General features: G+C 43.6%; 1 protein-coding gene across 2 annotated transcripts in view; it reads left to right on the top strand.

The window, feature by feature from the left end:
• Positions 1-257: 257 nt before the first annotated feature.
• LOC306878873 (rhomboid-related protein 3-like) overlaps positions 258-16,403 on the top strand; it is a 74,396-nt gene continuing 58,250 nt past the window's right edge. Inside the window, exons 1-2 of one of the 2 annotated variants that reach the window (XM_079431450.1) lie at positions 258-356; positions 632-1,080. In XM_079431450.1, the coding sequence (XP_079287576.1) occupies positions 985-1,080 (96 nt within the window). In that variant the 5' untranslated portion in view covers positions 258-356; positions 632-984. The remainder of the gene's footprint in view (positions 357-631; positions 1,081-16,403) is intronic. The other variant, XM_079431449.1, reaches the window with a different exon arrangement.

Below are 16,403 nucleotides of genomic sequence, written 5' to 3'. Positions count from 1 at the left end.
CCCACAGAATTCTTGCTCAGTTTCTTTTGCTCATGTACTTTATTTATCCAGAAAACAAATCCACTGGCGCTGCAGCATAAAAGACAAACGAACATGATTATATATATATATATATATATATATATAACATTCACGCGCATCCATATTCACATCCCATCACTTGAGACAAGCGCTTCTAAAAGCGCCCACATGACGAGGATCAGTGAAAGGAGGCGGGTGCCTCTCATTTACCTCCCCGTGCTGTCTGCGCTTCGCTCGGTCACAGTGAACTTTGGCAAAGCACTCTGTGGATGCTGGCAGGAGTCGCTCCTCTCGGGCGCTGCTGGCACGCGCTGTGGATGCGAAACAACAGCAAGGTACAATGACGCACCACAAATTAACACTTACGCATTTCAGACTGTTTTATTTTTAGTCTTGCGTGGTTTTACGTTGGTACGATAAACACGACAAGCCGCTGTTGTAAATAACCCGATCGTTTCGCTTTATCATGTTATCGCATTCTGTTTGGTGATATACCGGGTTTTCAGTTTGAGCAAAATCACGCCAGGCACGACACTGGATGGTAATACTTTAATACGAAACACAAAATAGCATAAAGGGATTTGAGAAAGAAACGATGTTTCTCTTGCAGGTGAATGTTTGAGGATGAAGCCAGACGCTACAGGGAAAGATTCGTGTTTAAAAATCTAAAGCGAACTTATGTGTGACGTACCTTGGATTTACAGTGTCTAAAACATACTGTAATGAAATATGGAAGCGAGGAGGAACTCCACATACCCCCTTAGTTTGGGATAAACCCATGTGCCATAGGATATTAGTATGACAGAGCTGGAAAAATGCCAGTTTAGCTCTCCATGAAGTTTGGAGTTGTCAAAACCATATGGATATATGTGGCGGAATAGCCTACCTGAACAAGACATCATGGCAGAACTTTATGAGAAGAAATAATCATTATTTGGGTGGATTGAGAGGGGCACAGGAGCTATGGTGAACTCATCCCCAGCGGTCGCTGCTCACGCAGAGGGTGAAGAGATCGAGGTGCTAGAGAGCACTGATGTCCTTCCTGTAGCTCCAGAGGACGTAAGTGACAATGATTTATGCTGTTGAAAAGCAGAAAAGAATAGAGATACATTTTAGATTGTTTAATCTTTTTCTCAATTATATCTGTGTTCATTCCTTTCTTCTACCCCTTTCTCTGTCTTACACAAATGCTTCTCTCAGCAATGGAAGTCTCTTTTTGACAAGGTAGGATTACTGCTCTTGTTCCTGACAGTGTGTTTGGGTTTGGTGTTGTGCAACTCTGTACATGTGCAGGCCATGCTTGTTTACTAATATGACAATAATAACTGATAAAATAGTTCTATAAAATACGAAAATAGGCTAATAGCATCACTATGTTATGTACATAATACAACTGAACAAAAGCACAAGTGGATTGGGAAAATTGATAATTTAAGAATCATATCTCTTTCAGTTTGTGAGTTTGAATTGAATCAGCAACATTCTACAGGTTTTGCATTTCAATTTGATTTGGAATGACTGGAAGTGGAACTTGCTGGATCTCAGTTTAAAGAAATGAAATACAGTGCACTTTAAATACCCAGATGACACACTTAATTGTGTAATGTTGGACACTTAATGAATTTAACTCTGTCTCAGCTTTCCTTACTTGGCAGAGGGGGGTGGGTGCTTGGCTATCAGACCCCAATGCTGGATTACAAAATAGCCTTATAAAATTCTTACATGAGACATACTACTTATTAAATTGTGTTTAGTGTGTTATTTGGGACACAGCCATGTAAGTAAGGTCTATAATGTACTATGAATCATCAACAAGAATTGACATTTAAAAAGCATTCTGTTAATATCCGAAAAGTTCACAACCTTTGCACACAAACTTGCTGAAATTAAAATATATTTTATACAACATTTACTCAAAAATCACACATTTGAACAGAAGTTGTATTGCCAAAATGGCCAGAAGACTTTGGAGCTGACAAAGTGAGGAAATAGACACTTCTGTTAAGTGACCAAGTGGACATGGTTATTAGCTGATGCTAATAATCTCAATATATCATGGTTACAGTTCTTAGTCCACTCAGAATCCAGCATTGGGAGGGTTTAGTAAGTGGTTTGCAATGAGACAAGAGAGCCGGGTGACAGACGGAGAGCGTTCCCCCCTCCGCCCCTTCTTTCCCTTGCTCTCAGGCTTTCTCACTGGCTCTGCACCTGCCTAACCCTGACCCCCCACACGTACTCCCCAGGGATAAAGACATGAAGGATGAAGGGGGCCCAAATGCAGAAGAGAGAGATAGATATCAATATGAAGGGAAAGAGAGGTTTTAGAGTTAAGAGGGAGCCAGACATGAACAGAGAACGGGAGCTGTAAGGGTGCAGAATGCTCGTGGCACACCCCCTCCGTCCCTGCTAGATTTGACAGGGGAGGGAGGGGGCTGCCACACAAGTGGGCCTCTTACTCCGCTCCCTTTATACAGCTGACACTTTGAGTCCCTCAAGTGGCCTGCTGTTTGGGGTTTCGTCCAGTGTTGGGGTCATTGCCCTGCAAAGCTGTAAATTGTGCATTGTGGGATCTAAAGGCCAGGAGCACACTTCACTGACTGCAGATGTAACAGTCTAATGAAAAAGAGGAGGTGGAGCTGGGTTGTTATATGACACAATGTTAGAGTACAAACAATCTATAATTCACACATGCATATTCATATGCTCAAACCTGACTGCTGATGAAAAGCTGTTAGCATCAGATGATTGCATTCTTACCCTGTGGTGCAAGTGAAGGCAAATGGCTTGTTTGTTTTTGACAACTTATTAAGTGACAGCATTAAAAAAAAAAAGAATCCATAAATATGGAAAGCGGTTAAACCAGTCATTGCAGATAGATAACAATTCTCTTACAATAACAGCATGTTAACTTCTCTCCCCAGTTAAGTTTCATGACTGCAAAGCAGTAAATACGGTAATTCAGTTAACTGACATATTTAGTTTCTCAACTCACTCACAATACTAATTATTTTAGCTGTTTTCCAATTAGGGTCTGACTTGGTTTATTATCTTTTTCACACGTTGTAAAATTAATTTTTTAAATATGAGGAAAAATTGACGACAGTATATTGAATTATTAAAAAATAATGCATACCTGAGGTGGTAATGCTGTTGCCAGTTTTATCAAAACAAATTTCCCACCATGAAAATAGTTCCAAATGCTTGCCAAAGCAGAATTAACCGTTGTGTGTCTCTGAGCAACACACAGTAGATGGTGTTTTGTTCCGGAATAAAGCAGTTTTTTTGCACAAATCAGTTATTTTTTAATACAATTATTTGTAATCTACAGGTGTAACAATGTTACATGATGAAAAAAATCACTGAAAAATCTCCACCAATAACAGGACTGACAGCCTGTCCGGATCCCTGAAAACACAGACACATAGCATCATATAAACATTAAAAAGTCCTAGTGCTGTTGGACTTTTATATCAGCGCTCTTGGATTACCTCTAAATCTGTTAAAATCGTAAACTGTAACTAACCGAACAATACTAAATAACAGCAGAACCCAGAAGTGATTACTAGCAGTTATTGTTTGTTGTGTAACTTACAGGAGATGCTGATGCTCTGTAATAATTCTGCTGCTATTCACCATAAACTGGGTTTTAGAAATGACCTTTGTGCTAGAATTTATTTCATTGTTTGGATTTGTTGCAGCTCACGAGGGTCTTAGAATTAATACGGGGGATAGAATTAACATTAATGGTTTCAGTGTGTACTTTCCTGCAATAGCCCAAACATAAACCCAACACATAGCTACATTCCACAGATATTTAACTTAACAATGTCCAAAGTCACCCAAAACAGCTGCTGAAAATTTCGGCGCCCTATAAAACACAAGCAACTTCACTTAAACGGAATGAACTGAGAAATTAAAAATTCCTTTGATCTTTTGATATATGTGACCCTGGACCACAAAACCAGTCTTAAGTTGCACGGGTATATTTGTAGCAATAGCCAAAAATACATTGTATGGGTCAAAATTATAGATTTTTATTTTATGCCAAAAATCATTTGGATATTAAGTAAATATCATGTTCCATGAAGATATTTTGTAAATGTCCTACTGCAAATATATCAAAACTTCAGTCTTGATTCGTAATATTCTTTGCTAAGGACTTTATTTGGACAACTTAAAGGTGATTTTCTCAATATTTAGATTTTTTTGCACCCTCAGATTCCAGATATTCAAATAGTTGGAACATGAATCGATAATTAATATCGATTTCGAGAAATTGACACTACTATGACACTGGTCATATATAGCAGGTCATTGTGCTATACATTCTGTAAGTTTCAGAACTAAAAATGTTCTTGTTAGTCTAAAAACAGCTTATATTGAAGCCAATCTGCCAAAACGACAGGTTTTGAATGTGCCACTTTATGATGTAATAATGTGGCTAAGAACCGCCTCTGAAGAAGAAGATCAACACCTGCTTCTACATCACTGCCTGTTTAGCCCTGCCCACCGATTTGCACACAAAACATGAGTGGCAAATGCAAGTCTATGCAGAAGCTAAACGATAAATTTGATTTTTAATGACGTGTCAGACCGAGTCAGATCTTGGTCCTTTGTTCACTTGTTTTTACCACGGATTTGTTTACAAACAAGGCACAATTCAACACAGGATTTTCAGAAAGATTGAAACTAAAAGATGATGCTGTGCTGACTATATTGGATCTGATGTCGCACCTCACAAGTGTGTGAGTAACTGTGTTCATTAGTGATCACTATAGCTTTGTCTGTTATTACAGATCGTTTGATATGTAGTATTTATGTGCTTTTAAACCAAAACACAGCAGTGTCCATATGTGAAGGAAAGATACCAGTGGGCATTTATTTTAATCTGCCACACCTATTCAAACAGAGCATTCAGATGAGGGGGGTCATAATTACTTAAATTATGATGCTTTTTGATGTCAGACAGTCATCTTGATAACATTATAGGTGGGCCTCAGAGAAGAGTACAAAATAAAAAAAGCAGTTCATGACACCTTTAATTCCCAGTGGTTATGCTAAATTTGGGGTTCAGACTTCTTATAATCCCTTGTGAAAAAGCAGTAATAAAACAAATTAAAAAAAACGTTTACAAATTGTACATGTAGATAATACAGTATTATTGCAACTAAAGGCCATTTAAATGTATTTAAAGAGAGTATACTTTCATATTTAAGTCACTTAACAAACTTTTAAAAACTGCACTGCAATAATGTAAAATTAAAAGTTCAAATCATTATGTTTTAATATTTTGTAATGATTTAAAGGAGTACACTTCAATTGAAGTCTTGACTATTATACTAAATCAGTAATGATAGATCTGATCATTTTACTGACTTGATCTTTGAATTTATCTTTTTTCCAAGTCATTTTGGGACTCAAGAACAACTGTCACAAAACCAAAAAAAATGTGTACTTTACCATTTTTGGTTTATTTATATTATCCAGCATAGTTTACCATGGTATAGAATTACTACTGATTGCAGTTAACATGCCATTAAGTTTCCAAAAACATGACACCGCACTTAAGTATATTCTTCTAAATTATATTATAAGAAATATATTTAAAGTGTTCTTCCCTTTCACAAGTGACATCTAAAATCTAACATCAAATGTGTAGTCTGTTTTTTTTTCTCTGGTATTTTTTTGAAGAGGCGGCCCATTAGTGTGCCGTTGCTTACCACCTGCTCCTTATCGCTCATTCTACAAGCTGAGAGAGGTTCTGACTATGAAAGGACGAAAGGAATAAAAAAAGAAAGTGACAGAGAAGGGGGTCATGTGCATATACGCAACCATGTGTGTCCCAGTGGCCAATTAACACATAACAATGACATACATTGTGTGCGTCCCTGAGCTCTTTGTGTTTCTTGACATTCAGTGATGAAAGTTTGTCAAATATCTCTATATGTGGCCTTGTTTCTGTTTTCAAGCACATGCAGCGAGTCATTGTCCAATATCTCTTTCTCGTTCTATTTTCAGTGTACTTTCCTCGTCCCTCCCTCGCTCTATAGTTTTTCTTCACAGCCCACTCTTTCTCTGTCACTTTACTTCTAGAGACTGTGATAATAAGAGGAATCTCCAACTTGCAAAGCGTGAAAAAAAATCCTGGAGAATTTGAACAAAATAAAATAGACAGTTGCTAAAAATATCAGTTCAGTATAGTACTCTCTAGAGCGTGGAAGGGTGGAGTGAGGTAACATCCAGTGCAGAGGTCTTCTTTAAACTATGTAAAGGGATTGTCAAAAAGCAAGGGATTGTGTTCTACTGGATGCACAGAGCTCTCTTTCAGACAAGTCAGTAATGTTAGGCATGTTGGCAGTGGGTCCTGGCTCAATATCAGCATTCCAGTTCATCTAAAAGGTGTTCAGAAAGGTTCAGGTCTGGGTTTTGTGCAGGCCAGTCAAGTTTACCCCATAAATGGGGTAATATGACCTCTTTTTTTCTACACTAGAATATCCGAGCTGCAACAGAGACTGTACAAAAAGCAAAAATGTTTAGGGTAGGGGTCACTAGACTCGGTCCTGGAGGGCAGTGTCCTGCAGAGTTTAGCTCCAAGCCTAATTAAACACACCTGAAACAGCTAATCAAGGTCTTACTAGGCAGACATTGTCTCACTATTGGGAGTTGAGAGGGTCTGTATTACTTACTATTGGGGAAAGCGTAACGGTCAACTTGTGCCTTAATAACAAATCACATTACTGCCTTGACATCATTGAATTTCAGTCAACGTTGTGCTACACTCAATCGCCGTTTATGGATACCATAGGAATGAATGAGAAGTGCATTGATTGATCGGATTGATTGATTTCTCTTATAAAATGGCATTTTTTCAGTGTAAACTCTAAAAATCGTTAAAAGTATTGTTTAGTGATTTGGCTAATTCTTTAGTGAAAGATTAGCCAATAGGCTGTTGATTTACATTTATTCATTTAGCTGACGCTTTTATCCAAAGCGACTTACAATTGCTATATATGTCAGAGGTCGCACGCCTCTGGAGCAACAACTTAAGTGTCTTGCTCAGGGACACATTGGTGTCTCACAGTGGATTCGAACCCGGGTCTCTCACACCAAAGGCATGTGTCTTATCCACTGCGCCACCACCACCCGTCTGATGGCGATGGTGATTTATTAAATGATAAGCTGTTTCCTCTAAAAAGCTGTTTATTCAGCGTAGTGAAGCCTCTCCTCCATTGACATCCATTAAAAAAAACGGTCTCCTCTGGTCTCCTTTCCCATGTACTGCCAAAGCGGAAGCATTAGCATTAGATTAGTCTATGGAGATTGCATGGCTGTGTCCTTGATTTGATCTGCCTTTTAATACTGAATAAAGCTTATATTTTTGTCTAGATAAATTGATAGATGGATAGATCGATACTGTCTACTATAAAATAAAGGCACTGTGTAACTTCATTTTATTTTAACAAGTTTAAATGTGAAAATACATAGACATATGAATCCTTCCTCTTTGTTCAAGTTATAGACAATATAAGCTGCATGGCCCGAAATTATTTTCTTAATTAGATTGATAGATGTGTAGTTTGAGTGTTGATGTATCAGTATCGTTAGTGGGATCACTGGACCAAGAAAGCCGCAAACATTTTAAAATGCGTCTTTGATGTGGTAATTAAGGGGCAAAGAGGAAACTGTGCTATCTCCGGTGCTTCTGTCTTGAATCCAGAATAAAAGAAAGAGAATGATGAAGACACATAGAGACTGGGTGTACATTGATTGATCTTTTATTTGATATGGACATACAATGACATAGGACAAACCATATGTATTAGTATGAGTGTTATAGCACACATGCTAATTTTCAACACCTGTCCACGGGAGGCTTTTAACAAAAAAATACAATATCAAATATACAATACAAGAGAAAGAAAGAAGAAGAGAAAAAAAACAAAAAAAAACATCAGAATCAAAGACTATTAATAGTAGGCAATTCATGTGAGCACTGTTGCTTTACTTTTAGCCATTGTTTAAGTCCTCTTTTAAAAACATTTCCTTTGGTCTCTAGTTTTAAATCAGTGGGTAAAGCATTCCAGAGATTTGGCCCCTTTACTGAGAAAGCAGACTGACCAAACGAGGTCTTACACTTCGGGACTAGACAGTCACCTCTAACAGTGGCTCGTGTGTTCGCCCGATAAGTGCTTTGACGCCTACTTACTAGTTTAGAAAATGATGGTGAGACATGATTATTTAAACATTTATAAACCAATGTAATGTAATTAAAATCAATAAAACTTTCAAAGCCCAAAAGCTTATGCTTTCTCAGAACATCACAATGATGCCATCTCATGGGTTTCTTGTCCATAATTTTTATTACCTGTTTGTAAATTGAGAAAATTGGTTCCCTTCCAGGAACTTCGAGCTGCGTCGAAACGCATATGGGAACGCCTTCAGCGTGACCAGGCTCTGAATATGATGTGTAATCAGTCAAACAAGGGCGAGGCGTCACGGGCGGGGTGACGTCACGACCAGGAAGCATATAAGCACGTGCGGCAGAGCCGGCTTCAGCTTTTTGTCATTCAGCGAAGCGCTCTGTGTGTGTCAGTCTTATTTACTGTTGTTTGTCCTAGTTTTAAGTGGAAAGCATTCAGTATCATGCCAAAGCCAAGGGCAAGCTCAGGGGTGAAGCTTTCAGACCATGTTTTGAGTCGTGTGTGCATCCTTGCCCTCGCTATATCATGAGCGAGGACACACACGATTTGCGCGTGGTCTGCCTGGGTGCGGAGCACGCAAAATCGGTCTCCGCACCCGGAGGGCTCTCTTCGAGAAGGGAGCCTTCGCGAGCTCCCCACGCGGTGCCGGTCCCGCTGCTGCCGAGGCAGAGCGGCGGCTGCACTCGTGGGGCTCGCAGGCTGATCTGGCTGGCGAGTGTGAGACGGGCATGTCCCTATCTCCTCCCGTATCAGCCAGATCTGGTGCCCCGTCTCTCGGTGTGGAAGCTCTCTTCCCCCGAGACGAGGGCTCAATGCTTCGTCTCTCTTCCTCTGAGGAGGTTGATGTGACAAGCGTTCACGAGGTTTCGCCGCCTCTGTCACCCCAATATGATATAACAATGAAAGCTTTGTAAGCTGCAGTGTTTGCACAAGCATAAAATGAATAAAGCCGGTCCCGCTTCTGCCTTTAAATCAGAGAAAAAAAAAAAAGGCAGAGCGGCGGCTGCGCTCGCGGGGCTTGCGGAGAGAAAAAAAAGAGAAAAAGGCTGATCTGGCTGGCGAGAGTCAGACGAGCATGTCCCTATCTCCTCCCGCGCCTGATCTGGCGCCCCGTCTCTCGGTTCGGAAGCGGTCTCTTCCCCCGAGACGAGGGCTTGACGCTGCGTCCTCCGAGGAGGTTGATGTGACGAGCGTTGACGAGGTTTCGCCGCCTCTCTCGCCCCAGAGAGCTACTTCTACACAGGAGCCTTCCGTTTTCCCCGATCTCCTCACCGAGGTGTCGAGATCGCGGGTGAAATCTTTTCGTCCCGGCCATTCGTTCCCGCGGGAACTGAATGAGCGCGGGTATGCGGCGATGCCGCGGGTTGAACAGACGCTTGCGAGCTATCTGTCTCCCTCCACGGCATCGCCTTTGAAGGCTCCTGCTCTGCTTACAACATCTTTGGTGGGCAGAGGGTATGCGCGCTCTCTAAACTCAGGTGGCTGCTGGGCGGGCGCAGCCTCCTCCGCATACCAGCTCCTCGCGCAAAAGGTCCTGACAGGCGAGCCCCAGGACCGCGGAGGGCGACCCCTACTGGGGTGGAGTGGCTTGCACCGCGGCACTCTGTGACCACTTCACCTCGGTGCCCTCCAGGGACTTGTCTGCTGACCCTGCCGCTGTTCCAGGGCACAGCCGGTCCCATCGAGTATATTTCTCAGGTTTGTCTGCCCGGCAGCGCGGAGCCGAGAAACTCGCCTCAGCCGCCAGATTATGCGTCTCCTGCCGGTGCGCCGCAGCGAAGCAGCGGTCTGGCCGCTTCTCTAACACCAGAGGTCAGTCTCGAGAGACTGATTCCCTTAGTAGAGCATTTGACAGCCTGGCAGCGGCTGCCGAATGTGTCTCCTTGGGTCCTGCAGACCGTAGCGAAAGGCTATCGTATTCAGTTCGGCGGGCCACCCCCGCCGTTCTGCGGGGTTGTTATGACTGCGGTCCGCCCCGGGCAGGCTCTGGTTGTGGAACAGGAAGTTGGTACTCTGCTGAGGAAGGAAGCCATCGAGTTGGTTCCTCCTCACGAGACCCAGTCCGGTTTCTACAGCCGGTACTTCATTGTTCCGAAGAAGGATGGAGGGCTGAGGCCCATACTGGATCTGCGTCTACTGAACCGCTCAGTCATAAAGCTGAAGTTCAGGATGCTTACTATCAAGCAGGTCGTGACTCAAATCAGGTCCGAGGACTGGTTTGTCACGATAGATCTCAAAGACGCATATTTCCATGTTTCCATCCTTCCTTCTCACAGGAAGTTCCTGAGGTTCGCCTTTGGGGGCAAAGCGTACCAATATCGGGTTCTTCCCTTCGGCCTAGCACTTTCACCCCGCACTTTCACCAAGTGTGTGGATGCGGCACTGGCCCCCGTTGCGGCTTCAGGGCATCCGCATACTCAATTATATCGACGATTGGTTGATCCTCGCTCAATCAGAGCGGTTGGCGGTTCGGCATCGAGATGTCGTTCTCGCCCACATGAAAGAACTGGGGTTGAGACTGAACGCCAAGAATAGTGTGCTTTCTCCGGTTCTGAGAATCACTTATCTAGGCGTGGTGTGGGATTCGACCACGATGCAGGCACGATTGTCCCCTGCTCGGATCGAGTCGATCCTTACTACAGTCAGGAGAGTGCGAGAAGGCCAGTCACTCACTGTCAAGCAGTGTCAGAGACTGCTGGGGCTCATGGCAGCTGCGTCCAGCGTGATACCTTCTGGCCTGCTGTACATGAGACCCCTACAGTGGTGGCTCAAGACCAAGGGGGTCTCCCTGAGGGGAAACTCACTCCGTGCTGTCAAAGTGTCACGCCGTTGTGTCCGTGCCTTCGACATGGAATCCTTGGTTCTTGTCCCGGGGCCCGGTGTTGGGAGCTCCTTGTCGCCGCGTCTCGCTAGCGACGGACGCTTCCCTCACCGGTTGGGGTGCGGTCATGAGTGGCCACCCTGCCCGCGGTCTGTGGAGAGGTTGCCACCTGACGTGGCATATCAATCGGCTAGAGATGTTAGCGGTGTTCCGTGCACTCAAGCACTTCCTCCCAGACCTGAGAGATCACCACGTGCTGGTGCGCACCGACAGCACGGCAGTGGTCTCTTACATCAACCACCAGGTCTGCGGTCGCGCCCCTTGTATAAGCTGGCACACCAGATCCTTGTGTGGTCCCAGGGCAAGCTCCTATCACTGAGAGCTGTGCACATTCCTGGGCATCTTTATGTGGGAGCAGGCGTCCTGTCGAGACAGGGGCCGAGGCCCGGGGTATGGATGCTACACCCTGAGGGGTGAAGCAGATTTGGAAGGTTTTTTGGCCAGGCACAGGTGGACCTCTTCGCCACTCGAGAGTCAGCGCAATGTCCCCTCTGGTTCCTCCAGCTCCTCCGGGACTGGACGCTATGGTACAGACGTGGCCGAGGCTCCGTCTGTACGCCTTCCCCCTGATCGCTCTGCTCCCTGGAGTTCTGGCGAGAGTGCGCCGGGACGAGGTCAGTCTACTGTTAGCAGCACCGTTCTGGCCGGGCCGAGTATGGTTCTCGGACCTGATATCTCTCCTCGACGGCACTCCGTGGGAAGTGCCCGTCAGGAGGGACCTCCTCTCACAGGCCGGGGGCACCGAGGTGCACCCTCGCCCGGAGTGATGGAAGCTGTTGGTGTGACCCCTGAGGGGGCACAGCTCATAGCTTCCGGTCTGTCAACCGAGGTTGTCGAGACCATCCTCCAATCCAGAGCTCCCTCTACGAGGAAACTGTACGCCTTGAAGTGGAGGCTCTTCACTTCTTGGTGCGGGGACCACCAGCTCGACCCAGTCAACTGCCCCGTTGGTGCAGTACTGGAGTTCCTGCAGGCCCGTTTCTCCACAGGGGTAACCCATTACACTGTTAAGGTCTACGTGGCAGCTATTTCGTCATACCACGCCCTTACCGGTGGCCAGTCAGTGGGTAGACACCCCCTGGTTACACATTTCCTCCGCGGTGCGCTGAGGCTGAGGCCTCCGGTACGATCTCGTCCCTACGTGGGATCTGGCTGTGGTTCTGGAGGCTCTGTGCAATGCACCTTTCGAGCCCATTCAGGAGATAACTGAGAGACTCCTCACTATCAAGACCGTTTTCTTATTGGCTATCACCTCTCTGAGGAGGGTGAGTGACCTTCAGGCCCTGACTACGGCCTCTATTCACTTTGCGCCCGGTTCGGTGAAAGTATTCCTCTACCCCTGCGTGGGGTATGTTCCGAAGGTCGTACTGCAGGCCTTCTGTCCTCCTCCCTTTGGGGAGCCAGACCAGGAGAAGCACAACCGTATTTGTCCAGTGCGAGCACTAGACGCATACATCCACAGGTCCTCCCTGTGGAGAAAGTCGGACCAGCTGCCCGTGTGCTATGGTCCGCCTAAGAGGGGTCTTCCTGTTACGAAGCCCTCCTCTTAGTAGGTGGATTGTGGGTGCCATGGCTTTGGCATACGAGGCCTCTGAGCTCCCCCCGCCGGTGGGAGTCAGAGCGCACTCAACCCGAGGTGTGGCGGCCTCCAAGGCCTTCTGGGCAGGTGTTCCATGCAGGACATCTGCAACGCAGCTGGGTGGTCCACGCCCCTGACTTTCGTTAGGTTCTATGACCTCGGCATCCGAGCCACTCCCGGCTCCTCTGTCCTTTCGTCCTGACACCAGGCAGGGACTTGTCAGTCTGGCGGCGTTGGTATCTCGTTCCCATATGCGTTTCGACGCAGCTCGAAGTTCCTGGAAGGGAACGTCTCAGGTTACGTATGTAACCATGGTTCCCTGAAGGGAACGAGACGCTGCGTCGCGTTGCCACACTTCCGGCATCCCTGCCAGCGCTTGCTTCATGACTTGAAGCTGAAGCCGGCTCTGCCGCACGTGCTTATATGCTTCCTGGTCGTGACGTCACCCCGCCCGTGACGCCTCGCCCTTGTTTGACTGATTACACATCATATTCAGAGCCTGGTCACGCTGAAGGCGTTCCCATATGCGTTTCGACGCAGCGTCTCGTTCCCTTCAGGGAACCATGGTTACATACGTAACCTGAGACGTTTTAATTTAGATGGAGATGCTTGTGACCATGATGTAATACAGTATGATAGATGTGAGAATATCATTGAATGCATATATAGTTTAGCAGTGTGACAAGACAAATCCCTTCTAATAAAATGGAAGCAATTTATAGTTGGTTTGACCTTCTTACAGATATACTTAACGTGATTATCAAAATTTTTATTTTTGTCCAGAATAATTCCAAGATACTTGACTTCATTTACTACTTCTATTACCTCATTTTTTATCTGTACCTCAAATATATTACTTATAGGCCTATTTCGTATAGAGAAACACATGGAAACGTTTTTTTTAACATTAAGGGATAAATGAGATAAGTCCAGCCATGTCGAGATATTCTGTAATGCCTTTGTCAGGTGCTCACCTGCCAGACTTGGTGTTTTAGCAGAGGCATAAGCCACTGTGTCGTCCGCATACATCTGACAATTTACCCCTGGACAGCATTTTGGTAGGTCATTTATATACATTGTAAACAGCAATGGGCCAAGTACAGACCCTTGCGGTACTCCCATGTTGTTAGCATGTAAATGTGACTTAACCCCATTAACCCTAACGCATTGCTGTCTCCCACCCAAATAAGACCTAAACCACTGTAAGGCTTCAGAGGATATTTTAAATTGATTTAAATGTAGTAAGATACTATGATTTACAGTGTCAAATGCTTTTTTTAGGTCCAGAAACACTGCCCCGACAACATTTCCTTTATCCAGTGTTTCTTTAATTTTGTCAAGCAGATAACAATTAGCTGTTTCTGTTGAATGTTTATCTCTAAATCCAAACTGCAATGGATAAAGCAGCTGGTTAGACTCTAAATGTTCCGATAGTTGCTCTGCCACAATTTTCTCCAGAATTTTAGAAACTACCGGAAGGATAGCAATAGGCCTATAATTACCTGCTACTTCCTTATCGCCTGATTTATAGACTGGTACAATTATTGCTCTTTTCCAGCTCTCTGGGAAAATTTTTGTTTGTATAGATAAATTTACTAAATAAGTAATTGGCTCTAAGAGACAGCTTTCATATCTCTTAATTAATGCAGCATGCATGTTGTAAATGTCTTTAGACCTGGAGTTACTCATATTTACAATCACCTTTTTGACTTTATCACAAGATACCTCTTTAATACAGAATAAGCCTATGTGGACATTGTCAGCTTTTTCAAGAGATGGCTCGATACACTTAAAATTACTAGCTAAGTCTTGTACAGATTTGATAAAAAAAGTATTAAAAGTATTTGCAATAGCCTCATCACCATGAATCAAATCATGACAAACTTTAAGACCACTTATTTGTGAGTGTTTTTTTCTACTTGAATTGGATAGTCTATTTATATGTTGCCACAATTTAGAACTATTTCCACTAGCTTCTTCTATTAGTTTAGAAAAATAATTAGTCTTGGCCTTTCGCAACTCTGCTACTACTTTATTCCTCAAGCCTGTGTAAATAAGGTGGTCATGTGAGGGTATCATGGGCTACACGTGTGACAGCTGTGTGTCAAAAATAAAGAACCTTGCTTGCTTTCATGCTCTACTGTTCTCATCACTTTGGCTGCAGATTGAGCTCACAGCCCACCTGCTGTCTGGCCAACACACAGCTATCTCTCTCACACTCACATATACACAGTATGTGATCAGCATCTGCTCATCAGTGGGGGTGGTAACAGTCTAGTGGTCAGAGACGGAGGTTGCTGGTTAAATCTCAGGTAGGGGAAAGCCACGAGTCACTGAAATTTCTCATAAGTGAGTTCTTCAGTAAAACACTCCAGGTTTCTCCAGGAAAGCTGTCCCTGCAGTTAGTGTAGTATCCTTTTGGAATACAGTGGAACAGTGGAAGTAAATGGGTCATTTATGCCATCATGTCATGTCAGAAAACCACATATTCTCAAATTCAGTTCATTCAAATCTAAGTTAATTGTAAGCTTAACTTAAATTTACACATTTCTGACGTGATGAACAACAAGTGTGTCATAGTTCATATTGTTTCAAAAACAAAACATACAGCACGACTGGGTAGTCTGATTCATTAACAAATGACTTATGGGTTAGTTCTCACAATGAAAGACTCACAATCTCAGCAGTTACTGGTTTGAATCCATCTCACGAATCCTGACATATCATTCACTGGCTTTTGAATCAACATACTGTGTGACTCACTGAACTACAAGGTCCATGTCACGCATAATTACTATAATGTAACCATTGGGCTGATCTTACTTGCTGTGCTATGAAGAACCCAATAATATATACTTACTTTATCCTTTTTTATATATATCTTACTATAATCCTTATTGTAAAGCATTGAAATGGGTAAGTAATGTCATAATATTAGAAGGAAAATGGGGGGGGGGGGGGGGTAAGTTAATTAAATGTACACCACTGTACATAAGTTTTAAATTTACACTTCTATTCTAATCCTGTGAAGCAGTCCATTGTGTTGTGTGACATTCTAGTCATGGCTGTAGGTATCACTATAGCAGTTTCAAGGTGTCTGACAGGTGATACTCAGATTTCAGTGCTTACCTGTAGTTGATCTGATCAGACACTGAAGCTTTTCACATTTTTAAGATTAAAACCTTTCCACAAGCTAAAGTTTCAGCCACGGAAAGGTTTCCCCCACTGGTGCTGGATTTTCTGTGCGTCTCGCAGTATGTGTATGAATTTATTATCTGTGAGCATGTGTCTGCATGTGAAAGCGAAACCTGTATACACTGCAGACACATTCCAGAATTTCAGAACACATTGCCTTTTTCAAGAAATGTCTTGTCTAACAGGCTGAATGTTGATTAAAGCTTACCAACCCTTTATTATTATTATTATATTCAAATTATCACTTGAGACAATCCTACCAGGCCTGCTTATTGTCATTTAATCTAACTTCATTGGCAGACTGGTTCATTCCTGAGACAGAGATTATTTTCATGTACTCTATATATAATTACATTTTGTAACTTGATTTACTTGCCAGAGCCAAGTTTCAGGTGCAGAGAAAGATTTCATGATTTATAATGATTTTAATAATGTTTTTATTCCCTGTGACTGAGCGTTACTTGAAATTGATAGATGAAAGTGGTGGCTTCAATATAGAAGTGGCAGCACCAGCTTACTTTAAGGC

Source organism: Barbus barbus (genome assembly GCF_936440315.1).
Source record: "Barbus barbus genome assembly, chromosome: 13".
In the NCBI taxonomy this organism is placed as follows: domain Eukaryota; kingdom Metazoa; phylum Chordata; class Actinopteri; order Cypriniformes; family Cyprinidae; genus Barbus; species Barbus barbus.
Note: the sequence above shows the minus strand (reverse complement) of the source record. Positions and strands in the feature narration are given on the sequence as shown.